The sequence below is a fragment of the Larus michahellis genome, chromosome 7 (genome assembly GCF_964199755.1).
Source record: "Larus michahellis chromosome 7, bLarMic1.1, whole genome shotgun sequence".
NCBI lineage: Eukaryota > Metazoa > Chordata > Aves > Charadriiformes > Laridae > Larus > Larus michahellis.
Window position 1 is genome coordinate 56464209 of NC_133902.1, and position 15354 is coordinate 56479562.

The 15354-nt window shown below is 50.0% G+C and overlaps 1 protein-coding gene and 1 long non-coding RNA gene across 4 annotated transcripts in view; one reads left to right on the top strand and one right to left on the bottom strand.

The window, feature by feature from the left end:
• ZEB2 (zinc finger E-box binding homeobox 2) overlaps positions 1–12267 on the bottom strand; it is a 113638-nt gene extending 101371 nt beyond the window's left edge. For 2 of the 3 annotated variants that reach the window (XM_074594147.1, XM_074594146.1), the window contains exon 1: positions 12127–12267. In XM_074594147.1, the coding sequence (XP_074450248.1) occupies positions 12127–12199 (73 nt within the window). In that variant the 5' untranslated portion in view covers positions 12200–12267. Of the gene's footprint in view, positions 1–9103; positions 9332–12126 lie in introns of those variants that run through there. The other variant, XM_074594148.1, reaches the window with a different exon arrangement.
• On the top strand, positions 10115–14648 carry LOC141746179 (uncharacterized). The gene is made up of 3 exons (XR_012588256.1): positions 10115–11194; positions 12075–14445; positions 14544–14648. It is a non-coding gene; the product is annotated as an uncharacterized LOC141746179 (long non-coding RNA).
• Positions 14649–15354: the final 706 nt, after the last annotated feature.

Sequence of the window (15354 nt, forward strand, 5' to 3'; positions counted from 1 at the left end):
CCCCCGCCAACATCCCGTGACAGAGGATAAATGAAATAACATATTCGAGGAAATGTTTGTTTTGATTCTAATGCAATTATCTTTGCAGATGAACGTCTTTCTGGGTTGGTTGAGGGGTTGGGTGTTGCTGGTGGGTTTTTTTGAGCTGATCAAAATATGTTTTCGTTGGTATGAACAACCTTCTCCCTCTCTCTTACCAGCCGGAGCGCAGAAACGCGACGCTGCTCCGCAACGTACCGCAGCAAAAGCAGCTTGTTAGCGACGCCAACTTCGCTTTTTGTTTTACAACACCTTTTTGCCCCACTTTATGGGGTTGGTTTTATTTTTTACACACACACACACACACCCCCCCACACACACACCCCCCTGCCCAAAACGGCATCCTCCGGGGACTCATCCCAGCGCTCATCCCCTCCGCGGCCGCTCGGGGCGGGGAGGAGCGGGGCGGTCCGGGGAGGGGGATGCGGAGGGGACGGAGGGGGATGCGGAGGGGTCCTGGGGGAGCCGGGGGACGGCGGGGGGGGGACAGGACACGGCAGCCCCGGGTGTTGAACCCTCTCCCCCTGCCTGCCCGCCGCTGCTGTCAGCTCGCTGCCTGCACTTTAGCTGTCTCTTTCCCAGTCCCTACCCTGTCAGTTTCTGGCCTGCCAATTTCAACTTGAAGCTTGACTGGGCTGATTTGATGCAAATACCTCCAGGGAAAACCCTGAAACTGATGAACAGTTATGTCAAGTCGATTTTGCACCATCGGGAAAAGGTAACCTCTGCGAGAAAAAAAAACAACAAGGTTAAAGAGACAAGGGCTTTTCACGTGTAATACCACTGCTGCACATCTCGTTCACTGTTTACCATCCCTCAGAAATTGTAACTGTCAGAATTAGTCCTAATTGCAGATGCGAAAGCTGCCATTATAATAAAAACAGAGGCAGTGCAGGCATTAAATGTAGCAGCCTAATTTGTGAGACTACTGAAAAGGTAGAGTAAATGAATATTTCATTACTTTAATTACCAGGGACTACTCTTTTCTTGCTGTCTTATGATAAGTGTTGCTGTAACTAGCAACAGCAAACATCCACTAAAACATAAAGTGCAATAATAGTACTGCTGTCAGGATCGCTGCTTTAAAATACGAGCGGGGAGGGGGGGAAAGGGGGAAATATAATGGTTTATCTATTTCTTAGAGATCCGCAGGAGTAGGAGATGGAAACTCGTTTAACGTCAAAAAACAAAGAGGCGAGTAAACAGGTTTTAGTCAAAGAAAATAATGGCCCGGAGGATGGGGGGGGGGTGGTGGGGGGAGATGTGGGGGGGAAGTTGAGGACACACTTGAAATCCCAGAGCCCGGAGGAGCGGCGGGCAGCGCGGAGCCGCTTCTCCTCCTCTCCCTCCCTCCTGGGAGCAAAGTTTGGGGCTGCGCCGCCGCGGAAGCACGGCTGGGAACCGGGGGAGGGGGCGGGGGGGAGCGACGGAGGGGACCGACCCCCCCGGGAGCAGCCGGGCGGCCCCGCCGGCGTTCCTCCCCTCGCCCCGGGGAGGGCTTTGCTCGCCACCGCCGGGTGACAGCGCCCGGGCAGCGTGTCTGTGTGTTGTGTCGTCGTCGTCCCCCCCCCGCCCCAAAGATGTGGTTGACACCTCTGCCCTGTGGGTCGGGGAGGGCGAGGAGGCTCCGCAAACCCCCGCCCAAGCGCACCGCGCCTGCGGCTGCCCGCTTCGCACCGCGGCGCTCCGCGGGGGCGGCGGCTCTCGGTCCGCACGGGTTGGAGGAGGGGGTCCCGGGGGGGGGGAGCCGGCAGCATCCCGGCTTTTGGGGTGTGTGTGTGGGGGGCTGCTCTGGGCGCCCCCCCCCCTCCCCGCCCCGTCGGGGATGCCCTGCCCGGGGCCAACGGCTCCGCCCGCCCCGGCCCCCGTTACCCCGCACCGAGCCCCCCCCTCCCGCCCGCCCCGTCGGGGATGCCCTGCCCGGGGCCAACCGCTCCGCCCGCCCCGGGGCCGCCCCGGCCCCCGCTGCCCCGCACCGAGCCCCCCCCCGCCCAGCTCCGCTCCCCGTCGGGGGCCGCTGCCCGCCCGGCCGCCGCTGCCGGCCCCGCCGCTCCCGCCAGACCCGGGGAAATTTGTCAACAATTCGCAACCACTCTGGTAATTACATTCCTGGAATCCGCAGCGATAGATGTAAAGATAGGAAGCTGCCTTGACTTTCCGCTTGGAATAACCGTCCCTGTTTGCAGCCACCTATTCCTCTCGCTAGTCCTTCCTGACCATATTCCCCCCCCGCCACGATTCCCTTCCGCCTCCTACTTTTCTGCCACTGGGATCTCCAAAAACATACGTGACGAGCCGCTGTGCCTTGCTCCTGTCCTCACTCCCTGTCCGAGGAGGCACCAGCTCCCTTCTCGCCTTTGTGTCCCCATGTCCCCAACCCAACTTTCCTGTCAAGGACCCGAAAAATATGCAAGGCTTGCACCGCCGCTGAGAAGCAGGACAAAGTTTAACTTCTCTGTTGGCAGCCGGAGAATAACTCCCGGGCAGAATTCGAGCAAAAGATCTGATTTGCTGAATTCTGCTCTTTGATTTGTATTTGTATGTTATTGCTACTGCTAAGGTTGTTGCCAACCTCAATTAGATCACAAATGAGATCAGTTTAATTCAACTCCCAAACTGTGACCTGACCATGGTCTGAAAGTATTCAAAAACGCGTTTTAAGCCTTCCTTTGATTTCAAAAGGAATACTGCATGCTTGGTCATTCATACAAATAACATAAAACGTAATTATGGGATGATTTGGCAGATGACATTCCTGCCAAACGATGCTCCATGCCAGATACTGTAATGCTACGGCTGCTGTCCTGGTGCCCGAGCGCACAGCACCCTTGTGTAAGGTGGGAGTAATGGGGTGTGCGCGCTGTCGAGGTTGTTTCGACGTATTTGGGGAGGTAAAAGCAACAGCAACGACCGCACCGCATTAACCGTCCCCCCCCCCCCAGTTAGAAACTGCTGTATCACTTGGAGGGGAAGTGGATCCGCGCTATCAAATCACCAGGAGGCTGTGACAAAGGGAGCTTGCAGCTTGACACACGGGTAACAACATAGCAAACACCTTTAATTCTGTCATGTCTCATACCCTTTGCTTTCTCACACGTTTGTGGCTGCTCTAACATTGACACCTACACTTTAAAAAGAAAAAAAAAGAAAAAAAAAAAAAGAAAAGAAAAGAACCCTTGACAACAAAAATCCCCAAATGAAGCAAACTTACTCACGATAAAAAAAAGAAACACCTGTAAAGTTATTCTTATGCCCAGCAAAAATAACTAACTTATTAACTCCTTCTTCTAATGGCTCAGAAAAGGGGAGGAAGCAGCTTTCTTGCCCCAGAAAGTTCACTTTTGGGAACATGAAGCCCCTGGAAAGCTGATGGCTGTCCTTCAAGGCCTGCGAGCCCGGAGTTAACGGGAAGCCACTTGCTCAGGTTTGCCGGCGTAACTTCTCAGCTATGCTGCTGCTCGAGTGCGAATCCTAAATTGACCTTCCCCTCTTAGCAACGCTTGCGAGATTTCCTAGAGAGGTTTTGGGATACGTTGTGTGTGTGGGGATGGACACAGAGTGTGTAAACCTGTGTAGACGTATAGGTGTGTATCTATACATGCGTATAGATAAGCCCTCACTGATGGAGGAGGCTTTCGTGGCGATGCCTCCTAGCTCTTCCCGGCCCTGGATCTGATGGATTGCCCCCGAAAGATCCAACTGCCACCAAGTAAAAGATGTGTCAAGTCGAGGGGCTGCTATGGCTTCAGCAATGCCACCTCCTCGCCTGTGTGTCCCCCTCCCTGGAGCCCCCCTTGCCAGGCCTGGTACCTGCAGGGCCAGCGCAGGGCCCCGGAGAGCAGAAGGAGTTAACACTTTTTCCAGCATTACTGGGTAGGTTAATATCACAGCTGCTTGGTAAAGCATTATCCAGCACCTCACTTAACAAAAGCCTGCTTTTGCAAACAGACTCCTACTTTTCCCCAAGTGTCCAAAGGTGTTTACTGAAGTAAATCTGCCTAAATCCTCCATTGCTTGGGTCATGGGGGTGGTTAGGAGGGTGGAAGGTGTAGAGATAATCTCTTTTTGTAAATTCTGCAAATCTTGTGGGAAAAAAATCAGGAATCTGTGTCACATGCTTCTGTTCAACTGGTAACATCTCGGTTAGTGTGCTCCTTATGAGTGAAATCTGCCATAGCGGCTACAGGAAAATAAGACATCCCTCCCGCTCCTCATTGTTCAAACTCTTCTTCCCTCTCGAAGTTGCTTTAGCACGTTTAATCTATTTGCTGATGGGGAGGGAGGGAACCGGTTAGGCTCTTAAAAGTGGCTTCTGGGAAAAAAAGAAATAATAATAATAAAAAAAATGTCAGTTTGGTCGGCAGGAGATAGTGTAGTTGAAAACTTGTCACTTGAGATTTCTGCACTAGCCCGGTTATTCCAACACCAGCAACTGCATATTACTTTTTACATGTTGCAAATAGAGGCAAACAACACAGGAAATTTTGACAGCTCTGCCTGAAAGGGCTTAAATACTTCTCAGTAAGCAGGATCCAGTTATAAATAAACCTTCTTTTGGTGAGAAAAAAGTGGCTACGACCAAAGACCTCACCATTTTAAAAAAAAAAAAAACCTGTCTGATTAAAAGCACTGAAGGGCTTGTGAAGAACAAACAAACGAGCAAATCTGGGATGGGGGGTGTGGGGGGGGAAAACAGAGGGACAAGGTCGGGGGTGGGGGGCAGCCAGAAAATGTCCATGAACGTGACTCCGAAACCCCACGAGGGAGCCCAGGGAGAGAAACTTCCACAAATCTCGCCTTCCTCCTCCTCCTCCTCCTCCGTGCGCATTTTCTGGTGCCGCCGAGGATTTGCTGAGTTGCTGCTTTTCCCCCGTTGGGTCGGGGCAGGCCGGGCCGGTCGCCAGCCCGGGGACACCCCCGCCACCGCGTCTGCCCCCCCCGCCCCCTCCCCCCAGCATCGCCACCTCTCCCAGCCGCCAAACCACCCAGCCCGAGCCTTCCACAGCACCAAAAAAAAAAACCCCAAAAATATATATAGATATAAAAAAATATCTTTACGTAGGGAGCAAGGGCCGATTTTTTCCCCGCTAAATCTGCTCGCCGGTGGTGGCCAAGCCGGCCTCACCCCCAGCCGCCCCCGCTCCCCCAAGGTCATGGTGAGTAAACAATAATAGTAATTAAAACAAAATAATAGGCAGCAGTCAAGAGCTGAGAGTACACACACCTGACCCTAACTATAACAGACTTCTCAGAGTAGAATTTGATCCCTCTCTGACACTTTCTACCTCAAGTGTTAGAGCGAGTGGCCATGAATAGTACAGGCATGCCATCTTGTAACACTATCTGCCTGTCAGAAGAGCCAAGGCTGGGTAGAGCAGGATCTATATAAGGCTTGTAACTAGGGGAAGCCCAACAAACAGCTACAAACACCTAAGTTATTTTACTCAGCCTCCACCCTTCTGCTTTTTCCCCCCTTCTTCTCACTCTCTTTTTTTTTTCTTTTCATCTTGGCTTTCTGTTGCAGAATGCAAATGTAGCCTGCCGGCGGTGAATGGGCTGAATTGTGATTAAGAAGAAGAAGAGCTCCTTTCTTTGTTCTCCCCTCAGGGGATGTTTACTGGGAGAGACACAGCGGATCAGATATGAAAGGCATTCAGGTCAGCATTGATGTGAGCGAAAGTGAAATCATACCTAAGGCATTCAAAAGACCGCCGTGTCAGGGGTTCAGCTAACGGTGCATCTACTGTGTGTGTCTTCCCTGTTAGGCACAGGAAAAAAAAAAAAAAAAAAATAATAATAAAAAAAAAAACTCTCTCCACAAACAGGCGTTTTTAAAAATTACAACAAAAATTATAGAGAGAGGGAAACAAACAAACAAACAAAAACAACCAACCAACACAACCAAAAAACCAAACCACCACCAAAAAGTTTTCCCTCGCTTTACCTCCCGAGCAGAAGCTCCAAGACTTTAGTGCTCTTTTCCCTTATGGATCACGGACGGAACAGGTCAGCTTGCATTAATTGTAGCTCTTGGGATCAGCATCGTTTTTAGGGGGAAATGATCTCGTCTGGAATGTGAACTGTTATTTTTAGGCGGACCTATACGTACCATATCTATGCGTATACGATATAGGCAGGCATAGGTGTACATGCATGTATACATGTATCCCTCTATTTGAGTTTCAGTAAGCTGCGTGGCTTACTTATTCGGATACGAAACACGAAACACGAAAATCGTTTCTTGCCTCCCTCAGAAGCAACTTCAATGATAAAGGAGAGCGTGGCATATCAAAACAGCACAGCACACCTTAAAAAGTAATCTTTTATCGACTTGGAAACTCCTAGAAACACTTTGCTGAAAGCTCGCAGCCTAAGAAGACGGTAACCGCAGGCGTAAGAAGTTGGTGCGCAGCTATTTAAGTTAAACTGCTTCAAGAAAAAGTCTAGGCATTGTCATTCTTTTCATTAAAAATGCTTGATGAAGAGATATTTGGGTCTTGCTTTTTTTTTTTTTTTGCCTTCTTTTTTTAAAAGTTTATACTTCTCACAGCCTAAATATTCCCTCAATAGACTTTCCAAGTGGTTAGCTGACGCTGTTGGCATAAACAGAGATATGCAAATATATAGGGAAAAAATCGCAAATTACAGTTAAGCATACAAAGAGTTAGGAGGTGGCTGCCTTTACAGGGGCTGAAATGAAAATGAAAACGAGAAATCACTAAAAAAAAGCCTAAAAAAATTAAGGGACTGGACTGGGTGTCGTGTGCAGTAACCATCCCCACTATTCTGAATTTGTTTCCACCTTCAGACCCTTAGTTAAAATATATTGTTTGTCTAATGCTCACATCTGCTTTAATGGTGACGTTTAATTCTGAAATATTTTCAACTAGTGTTTCTGCATCACGGATTTCTCTCCTTTTTCTCTCTAGTCTAAAAAGACAACTAAAGAGCAATCAAAAAGGTGTCTGACTTGGCCATTCAGACAATTGCACCCTTGTGGGAATGCTGGAATGAATGGTACAGTGGACACCCCAGCACTATTGACGTTATAAACATGTAAATGAAACACATTAGGGCAGACAATCAATTGTCTGTGAGCACTGCAAACCTGCACTCCCTTTCTGTGTGACAGGCACAAAATAGTGTCTACCTTGGGAAGCCATGGTCTTGGAGAAAAAAAGGACAAAGAGTTCTCTTTCACAGAGGAGAAAATGCACCTTAAAAGCACTGGGATAATGCAGATGCCAAAAACTGTTGTGAGGCGAAGAATTTCCTATTTCTTGGAATGAATGTGGGGCTGCTGTAAAAGAATCAACACCCTTCTTTCCACTCTAAAGGGAGACGCACATTTTTCTTGGGGAATATTACCAGCCTGTCCTGAGAGCTTGCATCTCAGTCTTCCATATATTTTTCCTACCTTGGGCAGTTGGCTATGTATAATTATCGATAATTAACTTGTAATGGTTTCCTTAATTCCCGCCCCCCCCCCCTTTTCAAATATGGTTTTTCCAGGCATCAAATGCCTTTTTTCTTACAGCAATTAGAAAACCCTCCAAAAGTTTCCTTGCGAAGCATGTGCAATAAGCAAAAGCCAGTAAGTACCGAACGGTCACAAATGGGCAAACAGTAAATCAGGCACTAATCTCCAAATTCGCTGGTTTTCTGGAAATTCGGGATAAAACAAATAGATCAGCCTTGACACAGAAAACAACCTCCTCTGCTCCATGTCACAGCTCCGTCTGGACATGAATCCGCACCGAGAAAAATGTAGCTGGATAATCATCACGCCCTGGTCACCCGCGTTTATTGCATTAATTTTTAATACCTATCTCCAGGTGCTTTTCTGGAGGTAGGACATTCGTCTCTCCCTACCCCAGTAACCAACTCTGGAAGTAATCTCCTCGCAACGGATTCCCAGCCCTGCAGAGGTCCCCGGGAACAGGAGCGCTCCCAGATGCCCGCTCTGCCTTGTGCCACCTGAATTTCACAAAAAGCAGCTTTTCTCCTCACACCCGAGCCTCAGTCTAGCTACCTCCAAACTTCTCCAGGCAGGGAAGACAAGCTTCACTTCCCACTCACTAAAGGCAGCAGGCTGGCTTTTTTTTTTTTTTTATTCCTTCTTTCCCCCCCCCCCTCTCTTTTTCAAGTGGGAAGTGAAGGAGGTTCCCCCCCCCCCGCCCCTTCCCCAGCATCCCCGAAAGGAGGGTGGGTGGGTATCTCTTTTTTGGGGGGGGAAAGGCTCTGAGCAAGTATAATCGTGTCTGCTTGTTTGGTCTGTGTTCTGCCTCGGATCAGACGCCCTGAAAGCATTGAACTTTCTCCCTTTTCTTTACAACTGGAAGCGAGATGGCAAAGGAATCAAAGAGAGCTGTTTACTGAAAGTTTGGAGTAAATTAGGTCCAACTTTCCCCCCTTCCCCGCCTTCCTGGGGATTTTATTTTTTTAGAGAGGGGAGAGGAAAGGCAGACGGGGGCGGGGGGGGGGGAACCCACCCTACCAACGCCAAACCACCAAGGAGAAGGAGCGAGGCGGCTCATCAGCTGAGGCATGGCAGGGCAGGGCGCTCGGCCGGCCGGACAGCGCTGCCCGCCCGGCTCCCCGCTCCGCGCCGCTCCGCGCCTCTCCGCGCCGGCCGCCAGCGCAGCCCCCGCCTCCGCGGGCCGCCCGTGCGGAAAAGGGGGCTCGCTGCCCTCTCCTCCTCCACCTCCTCCTCCTCCTCCTCCTTCCTCCTCCTCCTCTGCCGCCACTTCTCTCCCGAGTGAAAGTGCCGCGAAGTGAGTCAGGCGCTGGGAATCATCTGACCCAACTTCCCGCAGCTCCGCCGCATTCCTGGGCTGCCGCTCCGCGCACCTCCCGCCCCGCTTTCGGGGTCCTCTCTCCTTCCCATCCCTCCCTCCTGCCCCCCATCCACCCCCTCCCCGGGCGGGGGGGGTGGGGGGGCGGCTCACCCCTCATTGATTCCCATAGCCACCACCCCCGCCCCCCCCGCACACCTCTCCTTCACTCCAGCAGCTCTGATCAAGCCCGTTATCTTGGAAAATCCCCGAGTTTTCCTCTTTCCTACCCTATTTAGCTGCGCCGTAATTTTCAGCCAGCCCCGTTATCTCTGCCCGAGCCTTGCCCATCCTCGCACACAGGCAGAGACACGCACGCAGGCGGGGAGCAGGCTGAGGCATTAGTTGGATTATTCTGTTTTGTCCCCGTCTGTAATTTGTGTGTGATCGCACTCACACTCCCCCAGCTTCCTTGATGACCACCTATTTTTTAATTATTTTTTTTTTTTTTGGAGGGGGGGGGGCGGCTTTTTAAATTTGTTTGGGTTCTGCTGCGTTTCTAAGGAATTTCTGTTTGATTTCGATAAGCATCACCGTTTCTGGTGTTATCAGCAAAGACACAAGCTCAGAAGTGACATCTTTTCCACGAATCCAGGAAAGGAGAAAAATCCACTCAGTCCAGATAAATCCTGGGCAATTCCCAAGGGGAAAGGCAGTGGATACGTGCTTGTCCAGAAAGAGAAAATGAAAAAAAAAAAAAAAAACAAACCCAAACAACAAACCAACCCTAACCAAAACCACCCTCGCTCGTCTACCTGCTTCTCAGAACCAGGACATCTCTTACTCAGAAATGAATGAAATTACGGAGCACAAAGAGAAAAGAGTGGACAGATAGACAGAAAGTCGAGAATTAATTTCCACCACCCACCCCCACCCCCCGTCTTGGCCAGAGCAAGACACTGAAGGGAGAAGTTAGACCTCCGCGTAACCAGCGCACACACTTGCAATGAAGTTTGCAGGATCTTTAAGCGGTTACCTTAAAAAAAAATCGCAATTAAACTTTCGACTCCCAAGCGGGGTGGCTTCCCAAGTTAGTGCAGTTCCCTGGAAACACACTTTTGCATGGGAGCAACAAGAATCGGTGCCACCACCCCGGTCCATACGTGATCCCAAAGACCTGGCTGCAATACCAGGGCGTACAGGCTGCAGTCCTGCTGTCCCGGGCAAACACAGGCATCCAGCTTTTTAAATCTTGGGGTGGTTTTTGTTTTCTTTTTCTTTTTTTTTTTTTATCTTTTTTTGCGACTCAAATCGTGTCGAGAAAATATTAAACACGTAGGCGCATCCCTCATCACAGAGCGTGTGAGGGGTTTAACACGCTAAACTAATAATCTTGGATGAAAAAGCGAGGAGGCTGAAGAAGAAGAAGAATAAAACCCCCCTCAAACACTCGGAATATTCTTTACTGCAAAAGAGCACTTCTGGATGCGTTGCTTTAAATCTCATTCTCTTTTTCTCTCAAAAATGACTGTTTAACATAAGAAAAAAGGCTACTTGACACAAAGCTTTTGTTATCCAGTTGATCAGCAACGTGCTTTAGATACTTGTAAGGGGAAAAAAGCCCCACAACAGACATTGATTTTAGAAAATCAATAACCAACATTTAATAAAAAGAACAGAGGAAACACAAGAGAGGAGAGGGAAACATTACGTGTAATTTTAATGTCTACTAAATTACCCAGAGATGAGGGGAAGGGGAGGTCTCCTCTGTGAGGACCACCTTAAATAATGACAGACACAAGAGTAAAGGGTGGTGGTGGAGGGGGAGAGACTTTAAAAAAAGATAACAAGGAACGGATCCTTGGGAAGCTGCTCGGAATATATTATTTTAGTTGGGGTTTTTTTGTAATACTAAGCCAAGCAAATAGATCAAAGACAACACAAAGGGAAAAGCCAGTGTAACATAACGAACAGTTTCTGACTAAAATTCCTCTATCACTCCCCCATATGGCTCGACGCCTCCACCACAACAAGAAAAAGACACACACACGCACACACACACACACACTCACACTCACAACCCAGAGAGAGGGAAAGGGGGGTGGTGGTCAGGATCATTTGTTTCTAATCAACATTCTCTTGTCTTTGTGTGTTTTTTTGGTTGTTGTTGTTGTGTGTGTGTCCCCCCCACACACACACTCTCCTTCGCCCCCCCTTTCCTCCACCTCTCCACTTAAATGAAGTAGCTGAGCTATAAGCGCACGGGTTCAGGTTCACACAAATAATCTTCCTTCCTCCGGCTCCTCCAGAGGAAAGTTGTTGAAAGTGGGGCCGGGATGGCCATGCGAGGGGCTGCGGGTGGGGAAGGAGGGGGTGGGAGGGTGGGGAGGGGGGGGTTGGCGGTAGGGGGGAGAGACCATCAACCGGAGGAGAAAGGCAAAAGAAACTCCGGCAGGGACGGGGAGAGCCGGAGAAAGAGAGACCCACAACCAAGTGAGAGCTGCCAAATGTGAAATCAGCCCAGAACACCGCGTCCCACTGAGCCCCGGCCCTCCGCGCCCGGCGGAGACCGGGGGAGAGGGCAACTATGGACAATTGGGCACCAAACTCATTAGTATTATTAATTATTAGGGAGGAGGAAGTTTCATTTTCGAGTCCCTAACAATAAAAAAAAAAAAGAGAGAGAGAGAGAGAGAGAGAGGAGTCGCTCACTGGGTGCCAGCCTGCCTCGGGGTTCTCACGCTGCCCGGTTTTTTCCCAGGGCCGGCTGCCCTCCCGCCCCGCTCCGCGCCTCTCCGCGCCTCTCCGCGCCCCCCGCCGCCCCCGGACCCTGACAGCCACCCGAAACACCCCGTGTTGGGGCTGGGGGGGGCGGGGGGGGGGGGACGGGAGAGAGAGGGGAAGGAAGCGCCGGGCGAAGCGGGCCGCCGCCGCCGCCTCCCCGCCGCTCCGCCGCCGCGGGGCACCGGCCCGCCCGCTCCGCGCCCGCGCAACAAACTTTGGGGCGCGGCGGCGGCGCGCTGCTACACCCCCCCTCTCCTCCACTACCACCACCCTCCCTTTCCTCACACACAATCCCCCCCCCCGCCTCTCAAAGCTCCGCCGGCGCTCCGCGGCCGCGCACCCCTCCGCGGGACAACCCCCCTCCCTCTCCGCGCTCCTTCCCCGTCCTGCCGCCGGCTTCTCCTCCTCTCTCCCCCCCCCCCCCCCACTCCCCACCCTCCGCGACACGAACGGCGGCCGGAAAAAGTTTGCTGGGAGGATGAAGGGGGGTGTGTGTGGGGTGGTGGTGTGTGTGGGGGGGGCGGCTTACCGTTTTTCCTCCGGGGGTTGGCTTGTTTTCGCCTCTTACACCTGGGGCCATCCGCCATGATCTGCTGCTTCATTGATAAGAGTGGATCAGATGGCAGTTGTTCGCATGGGCTCGACTCCCTGATTCAGCAGCACGCAGGCTCTATGTAAACGACCAAACACAGCGACAATGTGGGCATTGGTATATCCCATTTAAACGCAGGGCGCCAACGGGGACCCGAATTTCCACCCGCCACAGGACCCATCCACGCACACGGCGGGGTTTGCCGTGCCGGGGGAGGTGGGACGCAGACGGAGCGGGCTCCCCCCTCGCTCCCCAGCCGGGCAGATCGCTGCCTTCTTGCTTTATTTATTTATTTTTTTCGCTCCCTCTCTCTCTCTCTCTCTCTCTCTCTTCTCTCTCTCTCTCCGTGTGTGTGTGTGTGTCTGCGTGTGTGTCTCTCTCCCTGTGTGTGTGTGTGTGTGTTGCACCAGCAAAGCAGATCAGAGAGAGACAAGAATTACATCTCAAATGAGTCATAACTCATGACCGTATGAGGGAATGCACAGCTTTTACAGTAGGCTGTTTGACTCAATGCTAGGCGGACCATTTCCTCCTAAAAGTACTTTAATTTGACATTAGAACTTCTTTTCGCTAGCCTTCTCTCCTTCCTTTATCTCTTTTTTTTTTTAATTTCTTTTTTTTTTTTTTTTTTTCTCCCCACAAAGTGCACTCCAGCGAAGTGACCAGGGGAGAGGGAAACATGGCTCTCCCCTGTCCTTTTTGGGGTAAAGCACAGCACGGAGACCTCCCCCTCCCCCTAACAACGCGGAGTGTAATTATAAACCTCTGTCACCTTTTTAGTCAGTTTGACAATATTCAGGGTTTCCCCTGCCCCTTGCTTAAACAAAGCTCCAGAGTGTCTTTTTTTTTTATTTATTTTTTTCATCCCCCCAGAAAAGAAACAGAAATCAAAACTACCGCTGTCAGAGTTTTCAGGCTTTCAGTTGGCTTTTTTTTTTTGTTGTTGTTGGGGTTTTTTTGTTTGTTTGGTTGGTTTTTTAAAAAGAAATAAAACAACCAACTTGTAAACTTTTGGACCTACTGTGTGTGCCCGGGCTGTGCAGGAGGCTCTATCTGTCAAAGGCAAAGGGCAGGAGCATTTGGTTTGCTGCAAGAACGCTCCTGAAACTCAGTCCATCTCGAAGAAGATGCTGTAGCTTTAAAGATGCTTTGACTTGAGGATTAGTTTAAACAGGGGGCTATAAAAGATGTAACAGATGCAAACTGTAAAACAAGGGCAATTAACCCTTGCTCTCCTGAGCAGGATTCCCCCCTCGCCTTCGCATCTATTGTCTTCTCCTGCACTGGGAGTTTTACATAAAAACCTAAAAAATTATTACCTGCCTTAACAATATTTTTAAAAAAATTTGCAGCAAAGTGGGCTTTCCCCCCACCTCTTTTTTTTTTCTCCCCCCTTATGTCTTTTTACTTTGCTGGAGCTTCACACCAGGACTCAGCAGTGAAGTGTATTGCTGCTAGGTCTTTTTTATTCTGCCTGAACTAACTCTCTTTTCAGACGTTTGCGGTTATCAAACCTGCTTGGCTAAAATAAATCTCCGAGCAGGTATGAGGATGGGAATATTGAGAGAGTGTGAACGGGGTCAGCGTGTTTCCTCACACTCTCCTGCTTGGGATTCCGCCTGGGCAGAGTGAATTGGTGGCTCTGGGGATGGGGATGGATGTGGCTGAGGAAGGAAGAGGCTGAGAAATGTGCTGGAAACTTTAGTATTTGCCAGTTATTCCCGATCCCGGAGTGGGGAATGGTGGCATCACCGTGGCAGATCTACCAGGAGATGCAGCGGAGAGGGAAGGACAGGAACCGAGGCGAGCCCGGACCCTCAGCCTGCCTCGGCAATTGGCGTTTTCATGCAAAACGACCAATGGTGAATTGTTTTAAATGCGTTTCATTACCTTCCCTGCTCCTCAGCCTCCCGCAAAAAGTTGGCAATAATTTTAAACCTGCAGATCTCGACAACACTTTTCTGCCCAGAGAACCGGCTAGCTTTTTTATAAATATGTATATATATTTTGCTTTTTGGTAAACGACTTTTAAGTTCCAGTCAGTACTTTCACTTCTTGCTTTAGGATCCCAGAAGCTAAAGTGTTACTTCACAAAATAAAAATAAAGAAATGAAACTAACTAAGCAGACAAAACAGCAAACTTTCTGTTTGGGGAAAAACACATCCTTCGCCGGGGGAGCCCTGCCCGGGGCTGGGGCTCCAGCGGTGCCCGGCCGGGCTGGCTCTGCAGGCTCTGGGCGTGCAAAGCATTAACAGGTACCTGCAAACTTTCCGAGCTAAGATGTGAAACCTGAAATTAAAAGAGCTGGAGGTGGTGGATATTTAATTTCTTTTTTTTTTTTTTTTTTTTACAGAAGGACCAAGTCCTTTCCTAGCACTAAAACTTTTGCTGCCGCGTTGGAAAAAAGGCACCTCCCGTACCTGGCTGACAGGTAAAGGGGAGCAAAGAGGTGGTGGTGGCACAGCCACCCCGAAACTGCTCGTCCCTTCCCGGAGCGAGACCGAAGTGACTTCAGGTTTCGGTTAAAAAAATAAAAAATAAAAAAATAAAAAAAAAATAAAAAAGAGGTTTTTCGCCCCAAGTATAAACAAGCCAGAAAGAAGCTAACACGCTTAAAAAATAAAATAATAGCGAAATTAAATAAGCCCGCTAGAGCGTGAGGTGGTGTGAGAAAAGAGAAGGGGAGGAAGGAAAAAAGGGGAAAAAAAAAAAAAAAAAAAAAGAGGAGAAAATGGAATTAAATTCCGAACCTACCTGCGAAGTCTTGTTTGTAGTTTTGGCCAGAAATGGTGAGAAGAAAAAGCATGAAGAAGCCGCGAAGTGGAGGAGAAAAGGTGAAGGGAGATGCAGCTCCTGGAGAAATTGTAAAAAAGCCTTGCAAAGAGTTGTCGGAAGGACCGTTATTCCTGCTGGGCAGGTTAGGACTGATCTCTTTCTGCCACTCCAGGAAACACAAACCTGGGGACGGACTGACGTGTTACGCCTCTTCTAATGACATTTTTTTCTTTTTCTTTTCTGTAGGAGCGAGAGGAGAGACCCTGAAACACACGCCACCTATCTTTGTGGGGAGGGATAATTGAAGAGCACCAAACGTGAGCATCATGTGGAAACGTGATCGCCAAGTTTCTCTCTGGGAAAGGATCTGGGATAGATTATACCTTGAA